The 13352-nt window shown below is 41.5% G+C and overlaps 1 protein-coding gene across 1 annotated transcript in view; it reads right to left on the bottom strand.

Moving 5' to 3' along the window:
* Window positions 1–34: 34 nt before the first annotated feature.
* The window catches only part of vars1 (valyl-tRNA synthetase 1), a 29739-nt gene continuing 16421 nt past the window's right edge, over window positions 35–13352 (bottom strand). The window contains exons 14-31 of the mRNA XM_017469453.3: window positions 13066–13156; window positions 12776–12900; window positions 12179–12282; window positions 10695–10853; window positions 9903–9993; window positions 6794–6899; window positions 6497–6567; window positions 6277–6402; window positions 6089–6193; window positions 5611–5679; window positions 5212–5290; window positions 4989–5116; window positions 4693–4848; window positions 4362–4580; window positions 4065–4176; window positions 1943–2121; window positions 361–510; window positions 35–253 (exon numbers count right to left, since the gene is read on the bottom strand). Coding sequence (XP_017324942.1) covers window positions 185–253; window positions 361–510; window positions 1943–2121; window positions 4065–4176; window positions 4362–4580; window positions 4693–4848; window positions 4989–5116; window positions 5212–5290; window positions 5611–5679; window positions 6089–6193; window positions 6277–6402; window positions 6497–6567; window positions 6794–6899; window positions 9903–9993; window positions 10695–10853; window positions 12179–12282; window positions 12776–12900; window positions 13066–13156 — 2139 coding nt within the window. The 3' untranslated portion in view covers window positions 35–184. The remainder of the gene's footprint in view (window positions 254–360; window positions 511–1942; window positions 2122–4064; window positions 4177–4361; window positions 4581–4692; window positions 4849–4988; window positions 5117–5211; window positions 5291–5610; window positions 5680–6088; window positions 6194–6276; window positions 6403–6496; window positions 6568–6793; window positions 6900–9902; window positions 9994–10694; window positions 10854–12178; window positions 12283–12775; window positions 12901–13065; window positions 13157–13352) is intronic.

Raw genomic sequence — 13352 nt, 5'->3', positions numbered from 1 at the left:
CTTTTCATAAAGAACCCGTGAAAGTCAAACAACATAGAAGCTATTCTTAGTATTTAATTAAGGTTCCTCATGAAGACACCGATTAAACAGCAGGGATGCACCTGCACAGCTACAGAGTGCAAGCAATTAATGTGTAAAAAAAAATAAAGGAAGTAACAAAGGAAGTGAAAGCCGAGACTGTGTGTTACATCATCCTTCTGAAGTTCTCTATCGCTTCTGTCACTTTCTGCAGCTCAGTCTGACTCTGTCTCAACTGCAACGTGAGAGAGAGAATAAAAAAAAAAATAATGTAAGCCATCTCCACAGAACAGCAGTTAGAATGGCTAATAATATAAAAGTATATGTATATAACAAGCTCACCTTCTCAGCATCCTGCTCCTGAACCTTCGCCGGAACTTTCTCCCTGTAGTCGCTCTTCTTCATTTTCTCCTCCACTTTCTCCATCTGCTTCTCCAGCTCGCCCTTCTTCGTGCTCAGTTTGGCCACCTCCTTCTCTACATCAATCGAGCCCTGGTGCAGAGGACAAGATGACCGGCCGTCAGTATACACGCTGGAGAGCTGACCTAGAGCTCGTGTCAACGCTCTTCCACTTTTTATTTATTTAAAAGCAGTCAGGGTCTAAGAGGGGAGAAGACATCTCGTGAGACACGAGCAGAAGGGAAGATGACCCCTTATCCGATATATATTATTACCCCGTCACTAACAGCACGTGTAGAATAATGTGTGTAAGCTCTAAATTCCATAATTAAGTAACTGATGGAGCTTGGAGCTACATTCTCTCAAACATACAGTGACGCATTCATTCTCAGCGAGAGCTGGCGACTATATATGGTCGAGTTCAGGGACGCGATAAAGTTGAGTACGGTTTTCAGCCACTCGGTGTGTCGACGACCGAAGCGCGTAGAGCACAAAATCGTTCTCGTGGACCCGGACAGTCCTGGCACTCGCGTTTTCACAGATAGATGTCCCCAGTGGCAAAGAGCACACACTGCTTCTCATTCATCTCGTAGGATACGATACATATACACTCGGTCGGTACAGGATTTTGCTGCAGCGTTTTTTTTTTTTTTTTTTAATTGTTGAGCGTGTAGGCAGCTTTGGCTGAATGCGCCTTTGTGATGACGCCACGTGACGCGTTTTGGGCCGATTTATTTTTTTTTAAATGCAGAATCCTGGCTGGACTGTACTGTGGTGAATCTTCTATACAGACGCTCTGCCTCCACAATGTTTAATTTTAGTGGCAAGAAAACTGGCTTGTTGTCAAAAGTGGAATGCAGGTTGCACCACCCGCTGATGAGTGTTTCTATGGCAACCAGTAGTAGGAACACCTACTGGCAACTTGCAGCATGTGTGTGAATGTACCTTTACACCCTCCTGATGGTCATTTTATATTAGGTTGCTTTAAAAAAAAAAAAAAAAAAAAAAAAAAAAAAAACACACACCACCACTTTTTAAACTTCCACTTTGCCCAGCACTTATTTTGATAGAAGACTCATAACTGGTCTCTGGTTCAACTTTTGTTTCACCTTGTGCAGATCCTTGTGCAGCAGCTATTCTGCGCACGTTACACAGGTTTTCCGTCTCTCTGCGAGTTAATTAAAACTCCTGACATTTAAAGCATTCCGTGGTCTCGGCCCTCCATCTCACACGGTCAGCGGATCTCGTTCTGGTCTGTTAATGGTCAATAAGATGTGTCGAGCTCCTACGGATACCGTCGCTACATTTTACACCCCTGTTCATTGTTAAAGAGACCTTGTAGCTGAGGAGTGCTATACACGTAAAGAAAGAATTATTATTATTATCCCCCTCATAAAATGAATCATCTTCGCGTTATTGTGATGTTATAAAGACCGTCACTGACGTGTGACCTATACTAGACTGATGCTGTGACATCATGACATAAGCATTAGCTTGTCACGTTGCGAGTGATAAAGACTCTCACCTTCAGCATGAGATGGACGGTGCATTTGTCTGAAGCGATGGCCACCGCACAGCCTTCTGGGATAGCGCTTTCGCTCCCGGTGACCAGGTGAATAGCCTGAGAGTAGGAGAGGGTCTGGATCTGCAGACTGTATTTCTCCACCAGAGCTGCTGTGGTAGCGTCTATGCACTGCAGATAACCTGAGAGAGAATGAAGAAGCGGGAAATGGGTTCATTTGTTGCATAATGAGAACGCTGTTTTCAGATCAGCTGTGGAGTTGAATGTCTTTGCGTTTCGTTTCTTTACACTGTTTACATTAGTCAGCCTTCTTATTACCGGTGGTCGGCCGCACGCCGATTACGTCAATTGCCCACCGCGGCTCCGCCCCCGCTGTCGTTTTGCCTTTTTTTTTTTTTTTTTTAGTAATAATCATTTAGCTCAGTTAGAGAACGGACGCTACATTTAAATACTGAACGTGTCCGATCAATTCATGGACCGGATGAGTCAGAGTCGCAGTGCTGATCAGCAGGAGTCAGATTTCATTTGGCACGTGATGAGAGTGGGGCGAGCCGACTAGACGAGCGGACCGACTAGACGAGTGAGGTGCGAGGCGAGCTGACTGACAAAACGGTGGCGGGAGATTTGGTTTCAAAGCGAAATGTAAAGGCGCCTACTTGGCAATATTTTGAATTTGTTGTGTTTTTAATTACGAATAATAATGGACCCAGCATTCAAGCGATCGCTGCCCCCGAACTGCCAGTGAATCGAAAGCGAAGTGAAATGCGCACGGCCACACGGGCATTCATAAGCGACAGGGGAAGCGGGAAGCGCCAACCCCCCCCTCCACGGATACCAGCATTACCGGTGTTGTCACATCCCTACCTCTAATGCCGAAATGTACACACACTCAAACTTTTTTTCCTGAAATGACAGGATTTCCATGAATACCAAATTTCTTGTGTAAATGCTTGTACGTACGATTTACCAATAGATCCTTTCATAACCATCTTGATAAATGAGGACCATTGTGATGCAATAAATACCCCTTAAACTGCAACGGTACTAGAATGGCTTCAATGTTGGCAATAGCAGCCCTGTTCAAAGTGTTTCACTCGAGTGAGCCAGACTGAACTCTTGTCGAGCTGACATCGGCGTAAGATCTCGGAGCAAACACGATGAAAAGCACGAGGCAACAATCTGGCAACACTCGAGCAGTGGCAGCTGCATTACTTTTACTTAACTGTTTCAAATAAATTATACTTGTAAATAATTAGAGAAGACTTTGGACACTCTTACTAGAATAAAGCTGTAAGGAGAAAGAAAAAAAAAAAAAAAAAGTGCTTTTTCTGTGGCTGAATCCTAAATAGGGTCATTATGTTATTTACAAAAAAACAAAACAAGTTGTGGGCATGCATACGAGGCCGTCTGGGATTTGGTCTAACTGCCAGCCTAAAAGAAACCATAAAGATGGGTGGGGATGCTCTTCCTTGGTTAGCCTTAGGACTGCAGTTAAAACTAGAATGAATTCAGAAATGACTCCGATGCTCATACGCATAAGCTCCTGTTTATACTATATAGTCTAAAAACGCAACCGTGTACGGTTATAGAAGGGAAATGATTTATAATCGCACTCATCCGGTGTCACCCACGAGGACGGGTTCCCTTTCGAATCTGGTTCCTCTCAAAGTCTCTTCCTCAGGTCATCTCAGGGAGTTTTCCCTTGCCACCGCCACCTCTGGCTGATAAACTCCGGAATCGATATATTCCTGTAAAGCCGATTTGTGACCATGTCCACTGTTAAAAGCGCTATCCAAATAAAATGTCAGTGAATTGAACTGAATGTAGGAGGGGCTTAATTATTGTTGTTTTTTTTAAATTCTCTATAAAGACAAATTGAAAATTGCGAATGTTAAAATGTAGGCCTAATATTTGCATTAATAACAGAAAGGATTCATTTTTAAAATAAGGTTGCTTGGAGAACAGTGGTTGTTGTCTTATAATACAGAAACAGCTTCAGTTGAGCAATATTTGTATTACATTATGTTGAAGATAATTATATCATTTCTAGGGGGGTTTGTTTTGTTCACATCATGATATAAAACACGCCCATCACATATCGGGCGTTCTTGTGCGATGATCTTACAGTCTGCACGGGTCTTGGTCAGGTTGTAGTCGGCCCTGAGTGATCGAATGGTCCTGACCACGGTCATCACAAACTCCATCTGGTGGTCGAGCTCCTCGCTGTGCCAGCAAAACTGGAGATCAAACCGCAGAGACGGTGAGTAAAGCAGCTGGAAACTTCTGAGCAGTTCCACAAAACAACTTTTCTTCCCTACTGCAAAATCCTATGATACTACTTCAAGAAACCCTACAACACTTTATGGGAAATTCTATGATGCAGCTTCATTGGGAAATCCTGTGATGTCCCCCCCAGACTCACCTCTGAGGTATCTGGGTAAGGGGTGACTGAGATGCTGGGGGGGCTGTCCTGGGCCTGCCTCCGTGGCAACCGTTGGAAGAGCTCTTCGGTGACGAAGGGCATCATGGGAGACAAAAGGCGGAGCCCCACATCCAGACAGGTGTAGAGAGTCTGCCTGCAAATGTCCGCTTGCTTCTGGCCTTCTGCGTCTGTCCGGCCCATCACAGGTTTCACGCTTTCCTAAAATAAATACATAATAAATAAAATACATACATAAAAACAGTTTTCCATTCATTCATTCATACCAGGTGAGATGAAGAGAAATAAAAAGTGAAAGGAGCAGGTATATTACCAGATAAACGTCACACAGCTCATAGAGCCAGAAGTTGTAGATGGCCGTGGTGATTGCTGGGAAGTCGTACTCCTGGAATCCGTTTCCACAGAGGGCCACGGCAGCACAGAGGCGGGACAGAATCCACCTATCGGACACGCTCTCACTGCCGCACAGCTGCGTCACACAGATCAACACGCAGAGCAAGGAGACGGCGTCAACAAGAGGAAATCATCACTATAAATTCAAAGTAATAGCCCACTGCATCATGAATGAAATCGTTTGGTTTATTTAACTAGCAATCACCGTCGTCTCACCTGAGCTTTCTCCCATGGCACGAAGCCCTCGCCTAGCGTCTTGATCGAAAACTTCACGGCGTTCCACAGCTTGTTGCAGAAATACCTGTAACCCAGGATCCTGTTCACGTCCAGGTTAATGTCCCTTCCTGAGGCGGAGAACGATTTAAGTTTTATTCAAAAGGTCAGTATTTGACTGGGGGTTTGATTGATAGGGGAGCGTTTAATAATAGGCGCTTGTTACCTTGGCTGGTGTAGGCACACAAGGCGAACCTAAGAGCGTCGGTTCCACACTCTGGAATTCCGTTGGGGTAATCAGATTTCTACAACAACAACAAAAACAAACAAAACAATAACAACGTGAAATATTCAGGCTTGCTGTACTGTTTCAAGAGCGCTTTTTAAAAAGGTCAAATGGAAACTTTCCAGAAAAGTGCAGTTCAGAGACTAGTATAAACAACCAATATGGAAGGCAGTGTGCTAGGGTACGTATTAATCTTGCACTCAAGGCAGAGGTTAATCCAGATTTTAGAAAACCACGGTGTGAACTCATTACCCAAAAAACTCTGCAGTAGTGTACAAGTACAGTGATTTTTATCAAGTCTCTAAACTACAGGCTCGACATTTTAGAGAAGAATTATACCTGTCCCTGTTTAGCCTTCTCAACTTCCAGTGGGTCCAGATTGCTGTCCTTCAGCTGATCATGGAGACCCTATACACACACACACACACACACACACACACACACACACACACACGTATACACACAATTCATGAAGACCAGTGAAGACCATGCAATTATGCCAACAGAATAATAAGAAGAAGCAGAAACTTTATTTATAGAGCACATACAAATGGTAGCTCAATCAATTGGTGCTGTATAGTCAAGTAAAAAGGTGATGAAAATGTACGCAGTAGTACGCACAGACTAAATTAAAAGTGAAATTACATGGAAAATAGGAGACAAAGTACGAAAATAGATCAAAATGAACTTTAAAAAAAAAAAAAAAAAAACTATACAATAAAAATATATTATGTAGATATATTAAATGCAAATCAAAACAAAATTTGTAAATAATAAAAACCTCAGTAAATAATCAGCCTTTTTTTTTTTTGTGTACCTCCAGTGAGATTCCAGTGATGACGTCCAGAGGATCGATGACGTTACCCAGAGACTTGCTCATCTTCCTGCCGTGGGCATCCCTCACCACAGCATGCAGATACACCTTAATAGAAATAGGGATTTTAGAACTGTATAACAGCATTTTGGTATCACACATTTGTGGCTTGTGAAAACACACACACACACCTCTTTAAAAGGAAGTTTGCCTGTGAGTTTGAGCCCCATCATGACCATACGAGCCACCCAGAAGAACAGGATGTCGTGGCCCGTCTCCAACAGCGTGCCTGGATAGAACACGCTCAGGTCCTCGTTCTGGGACACACAAAAACAACACACACGTTACAGAAATGCCATCTCATTGGTTTAAGAGCAGAAATAGTGAGATGATTAGCTGACGTGAGCTTACTTCGTTTGGCCATCCGAAGATGGAAAACGGAAAGATTCCAGAAGAAAACCAGGTATCCAAGACGTCCTCATCTAACACGTACACACAAGTACACACATTCATTTTGCCATGCATTTTTATTTAAACATAAAACATTAAGGATTAAGACAAAAATACATAATCATTGTGTCTTATATTCAAAAAACATCTTTAACACAGACATCGGCACATTCTAGGCAATAGAAATGCAGACATAATAAAAGGTATAACGGTAACAGCAGTAATCAGCGTGGAGTGTATGCATGGTGAAGGTGTTACCTTGGCGAAGGGAGATTTTATCTGCAGTGACGTTGAAGCGCTTCGCTGCTTTCTCTCGGGCTTCTTCCTCCGACCGTCCACTGACCCAGTAATGACCATCTACATCCTTCAAACACACGAACACAGATTAATACCGAGTAGGATTCAGTATGCCCCCTACCAGAAGTTGACCGATGTTGGGCGGTACCAGCTGATCAACAATTAATCAACCCATAGATTTTAAAACTGATACTCAAAACATAACACACAATGTAAAATACTGCTCAACTTCACTACAGAAATAAACAGTACTGACTGTACCACTTATTTGCAAAACTGCACTGTACTTTTTTAAATGGAATATATATATATATACACACATATACATATACATATATATATATATATATATATATATATATATATATATATATATATATACACACACACATACATATATATATACATGAACTATTAATAAATATTAAAGTAAATGAAAGATATACATCCAAACTGAACCAAAAAGTAACACTCCAAGTAACAAAAAAAATGGAGACATTCAAAATGAATCCAAAAAAATCAAAAATTCAAATAACACTACAAAATTTGCAGGTGTTGGTTTTAATTTCGCCTCTAGAGGCCGCTCTTGTACTGAATAATAGCATCGGACACTTCTCAGACACAACCAGAAAAAACTGTGTGGATTTTTGCCGCTCGCTTATCGGTGCCAATTAATCGGCAAAACCGAGCAATCGACTTCTACCCCCTACTTATCTTAAGCCGGGTTCACACTACCATTTTGGCCACGATTTGGTCGTCTGAGACAAGTTTTGAGAATCCTAAAAGGTTCCTCTAATCCTAGGCCAGAATCTGTAGTCTCTGATCGCTAGTTTGACGTGTTCCCCGACAGCCGATTAATGGCCGTCGCGATCACATTTTTCCTGACAGTGTCAGAAGATTTGAGGCACAGTCCTGTAGTGTGACGTCTCCGACTCCGTGCGAGTCTTCCTGCGTGCGTCTTAACTGTCGTACAGTCCGACATTAATGACAGCTGAGATCCTACAGTGTGGCAAAGCTTACAGCGGGGATCGTGTTCATACAGTCTGACAAACAACAGTCACAAAAGACTATTAAAAATCACACAGTGTGCACCCGGCTTAATTTATATTGTATTAGGATATATACGGTGTGTTTAAGTAGCCCATGCTTCTACTAGTTTTAACACAGGTTTACTACAACTAAAGGATTCATTTTTCTTTCTTTGCATTGCATTATAGCTTACGAACAGAACATGAGAATGTGTGTATATTTGTACACATCTATTCCATAGATCCCTAGATCCAAAAAAAATATTGTACCTCATTATAAAACTAAGTTGGAACATATAAACCCAATAAGCTTAAACTAATTGTGAACTGTCAGGACTGGGCCAGCAGAGAGCTCTTGTATACACTGCCCTCCACTAATATTGGCACTCTTGGTAAATATGAGCAAAGAAAGCTGTGAAAAATTGTTTAACCTTTTGATCTTGTGTTCAAAGAAATTCACAAAAATACTCTGCTTTCATGGATATCAAACAATTGCAAACAAAAGACAAAATAGGTTTATCCAAAAATTTATCATTATTAATATAGGTGTGCAAAAATTATTGGCACCCTTTGAATCAATACTTTGTGCTACCGCCCTTTGCCAGGATAACAGCTCTGAGTCTTCTCCTATAACGCCTGATGAGGTTGGAGAATACATGGCGAGGGATCTGAGACCGTTCCTCCATACAGAATCTCTCCAGATCCTTCACATTTCGAGGTCCACGCTGGTGAACTGTCCTCTTCAGTTCACCCCACAGGTTTTCTATGGGGTTCAAGTCAGGGGACTGGGATGGCCAGGGCAGGACCTTGATTTTGTGGTCAGTAAACCATTTTTGTGTTGATTTGATGTTTTGGATCATTGTCCTGCTGGAAGATCCAACCACGGCCCATTTTAAGCTTCCTGGCAGAGGCAGTCAGGTTTTCATTTAATATCTGTTGATATTTGATAGAGTCCATGATGCCATGTATCCTAACAAAATGTCCAGGTCCTCTGACAGAAAAACAGCCCCAAAACATTAAAGAGCCCCCACCATATTTAACCGTGGACATGAGGTACTTTGCGCTAAAATCACCTCTGGTGTTTATTGTCAAAAAGCTCTATTTTGGTTTCATCTGACCATAGAACCCATCTGACCATAGAACATCATTTGAAGTTCCAGTAGAGTCTGGCAAACTGAAGACGCTTGAGTTTGTTTTTGGATGAGAGTAGAGGCTTTTTTCTTGAAACCCTTCCAAACAACTAGTGGTGATGTAGGGGACTTCAGATTGTAGTTGTGGAGATTTTCTGACCCCAAGACTAACTAACTTCTGCGATTCTCCAGCTGTGATCCTTGGAGAATTTTTGGCACTCGAACCATCCTCTTCACAATGCATTGAGACAATATAGACACATCCTCTTCCAGGTTGATTCAGAACATTTCCTGTTGACTGGAACTTCTTAATTATTGCCCTGATGTTGGAAATGGGCATTTTCAATGCGTGTGCTATTTTCTTCTAGCCACTTCACATTTTGTGAAACTCAACCTTTTGCCGCACATCACAGCTATATTCCTTGGTCTTACCCATTGTTATGAATGACTAAGGGAATTTTGCCCATGTGTTACTGTAAAGCTGCTTTGAGACAATGTCTATTGTAAAAAGCGCTATACAAATAAAATTGAATTGAATCGTTACCTCATATTCATACCCCTGAGAAACACCTATTCACCCAGGTGCACTAAAACTTAAAATGTACTTAAAACATATTTTTCCTCATATGAATTCATAAATGTGCCAATAATTGTTGCGCACCTATATTTAATAAACAATGTTGTGTTTGCAACTGTTTGATATCCATGAAAGTGGAATATTTTTGTGAATTTTTTGAACAAAACATCAAAAGGTTAAACAATAAAGACAATTATTCACAGCCTTCTTTGGTCATATTCACCAAGGGGGCCAATATTAGTGGACGGCACTGGAATTCTAAACTCAGTCAGCATTTTGAAGGCGACTAAATGGTCAGTTTTGTTATGGTACAGTAGCAGCAGGCACATGCTCACCTCTCCTGGTTTCACTGAGGGGTCATTCACTGTGATGAAGTACGCCGGGATCCTGTGACCCCACCACAGCTGACGAGAGATACACCAATCTCTAAACATATAGAGAACACATCTCGTGTAACCAGCACGTTTCTGACCGAACACATTTCGAGTGCTTGGCTTGTAACAAATAAGTTAAAAAGTTCCTGTGAAGTGCCATGAAACGGTTATTCGACGTGTTGAAGCGAATTCTACTGAAACAGGAAGTCAGGGCAGGACATATCGAGTCACTCTCATATCGAGGACAGCCCCCCCCAGCATCTCCTCCACCTTTTTAAATAGCCAATAGCGTTTAGCTTACCTCACAGCCTGTGCTACATCGTCCTTCACAGTTAGTACCATGGATTTTTAGAATGCTAGGGGCAGGATTTTTCAGATTCTACAGAGTATTTGATTGGACAAAAAAAAAAAAAATCTGATGAGAAGCTGAAGTGCAGAATGTCGTCATTAAAGTTGCTGATCCGTATCGGTGGTAGAGAGAGACTGTACATTTTGAATGCGTACATCTTCTAAAGGCGAATCTTCTCATTGTTTTAGAGCACACTAGCTTATAGATAACCTTAAGGCTGAAAATGTTCATACTAAAAGCAACAAAAACACAAACTTTGATTTCACTGGGGCTTTAAAACATTGAGAAACGTATGGTAAAAACCTTAGTCTCACAATGAGCACTTTAAAATGAAAGTGTGGCGTACACTCCTCATCAGACTATTGATAGCAATGACTGACTGGTCACAGACAATGAGAGCTCACCTGATATTATCCATCCAGTTAAACCAGGTTTTGAGGTGGTGCTCAGGAATGATCTTCAGCTCTCCGTTCCTCACCACGTCGGCCGCCTGCTTCCCCATTCCTGCGCAGTCAACATACCACTGCGGCTTCAGCAGAGGCTCCACGATGTCCTTAGAGCGGCTACACACACACACACACACACACACACACACACACACATTAGAGCAGTGACTTTTATCCTGCATGTCGTGGGCGGTGGTGATTCTGCAAATGTAGCTATTAATCTTTTTTCCAATGTGTTTTTTTTTTTTCTTCTTCCACTAAAAACGATCGGCGTTGATTCAGTGGTTAAAGTTCTGGTCAGAGTTCAAATCCCAGCATTATCTCGTGAATGAAGAAAATTCATTGTTTAAACAAATCAATCGAACAGGACACACCTGGGTAACAAGAAAAACCCGTCGGTCACATGTTCGGATATTTTTGCTCGCCTACGAATAAGGCGGTCTGATACAAAATGTGCTATGTTCTACGTCGTTTATAAAAGTACCAGAAAATAAAAAGCTGAAATTCTAAACGCTCTACTCATTCATCTTTTGATCTCAAACCCAAATGTCTGCAGTCTACAGCAAAAAACAAACGAACTGGCTTTTACAAAGTTTGACTCAGCACTGCTACAGGATGTCATTCTAACCTTAAATGTCTTACACCCTTTTCCCTTTTATTAACGAGAATACAAAATGTCCTGAAGATTATGTCAGACCTCCACTCAGTCAGGGGTCTCATCAGCTCTTCGTTTAAATCTCTTGGAATGATTGAAGGAGTGAAAGTGACCTATATTAAGCTGAGACTAGCTAAGTGGTGCATCCCGTGACCTTGGCAAGCTGTGTTATAGAGATTAAAAATGCACTGAAAACCTTTCCACCACTCGGCGGAACTGATTAAACCCCTCGGATGAGTGGAGGAGTCTGTGTGTCCAGTCATCTTGACTTTACAATTCAAAGAAAGATGAAGAACATCTGTAGAACTCATATCCCTGAGATTGCGCATGCACAACCAAAAAAAAAACAAAAAAACCAAACCTCATCATCAGCTAGAATAAAGACGGTGTATTGCTTTAATAATAGAGCTCTTTAAACACTGGGTGGACGGAAAGTCAGGAACATGCTGAGCGAATATGTCGATCTGATAATTTGGAGCAAAATCCGAGAGAAAGAAAAAAAAAAAAAAAAAAAAAGCGGAACACGTTGAGCATATGTTGTAACTAATAAATAGAAAATTACGCATATTTAGCTTTACTCTCATTGGCTCCTGTTTTTTTTTTAGGAAACCCTAATGGGTCTTCAAAGAAGTGACCAGGTATCGCTTTAAAACAATTGCGATATACCTGGAATCTTGATTAAAAAGTGTGTGGCTTTGTTTTAGGAAGTCGGTACGCTCCTCGTTCCTCTTACAGTATGTTCGTTGTAGCGGTTGTGTTAACGTTGTTGAGAGATCAGTGGACTGACCTGCACACCGGCACCACCATGGGATTATCTTTAATCTCTTTGAACTGGCCCCTGTCCTTTAGGGCCTGGAGCACAGCTTTCCTCGCCTCGAAACGCTTCATGCCCTACCAAGAACAACAAGATTTAACCTTTCAGTTCCATTTTCAAGGGGCAAAACAATCAATATAGAACAACAAATGAGTTTCAACAATGTTTTGCTTCTCATGACAAATCATTCCTAATAAAATAAAATAAAAATAAAAAATCACATTTACACTACAACGACCATATTCAGGCCGTTCTGCTCTCAGTACCTGCCGTGACATTTCCATCTCTTATTTACGCTTACACCTGCCGGCAGAAGGATATCCAAACTTGTAAAATGGGGTCTACATATCAATTTCGATGGAGTATTATTTATATTAGACAGAAATACTGTCAAATTAATTAATTTATTTATATATATATAAATGGGACCCTGGGTCCTCGAAAAGTCTATTTTCTACCGCTTTCCATTTTAAAGCAATACTTAGATGGCCTGGATCAGTGGGGTATCAATAGCGAACAGAACATGAGGCAATATAAGGTCAAGTCTTCATGTGTAGTGTGCAAGTGTACCAGGAATGGAGGAGGAACATTGATGAGGAAGCCATTCTCATCCAGGATGTTGATAAAGGGTAGTTTGTGTCTCTCACCCACTTCATAGTCGTTGTGATCGTGAGCAGGAGTGATCTTCACCGCACCTACAGGAATGATATAATAACCTAGCACACTCGTTTCACCACTTAATCAGTACAGGAATGTAAAGCAGACTTCTTAAAATGAAGCTCAATCTTGAAGGGGAACTGGTGACCATTATGAACCACCGAGTTATCAAACGTGCAATCAGGACATTCTCAGGTGTTCACCTGTCCCAAAGTTCATGTCCACAAAGTCGTCAAACACGATGGGCAGCTTTCGTTCGCAGAATGGGTGAACTGCCACCTTCCCTTTCAGGTGCTATAAAAAAACGAGAAAAGAGGATGAGAAATCAAAGCAGGAAACACATGCAGGCTACATAACATGTTATAAATTTGACAGACAGCTGAACGGAAATGAAATACCTCCACATAAATAAAACTGGAATAGAGTAAGTTAAACGATAATCTGTTGATCACCCTGTTAATCAGAATCACTACAGAAGACGACGCCTACG

Source organism: Ictalurus punctatus, chromosome 1 (genome assembly GCF_001660625.3).
Source record: "Ictalurus punctatus breed USDA103 chromosome 1, Coco_2.0, whole genome shotgun sequence".
In the NCBI taxonomy this organism is placed as follows: Eukaryota; Metazoa; Chordata; class Actinopteri; order Siluriformes; family Ictaluridae; genus Ictalurus; species Ictalurus punctatus.
This window is presented reverse-complemented; position numbering and strand designations above follow the sequence as displayed.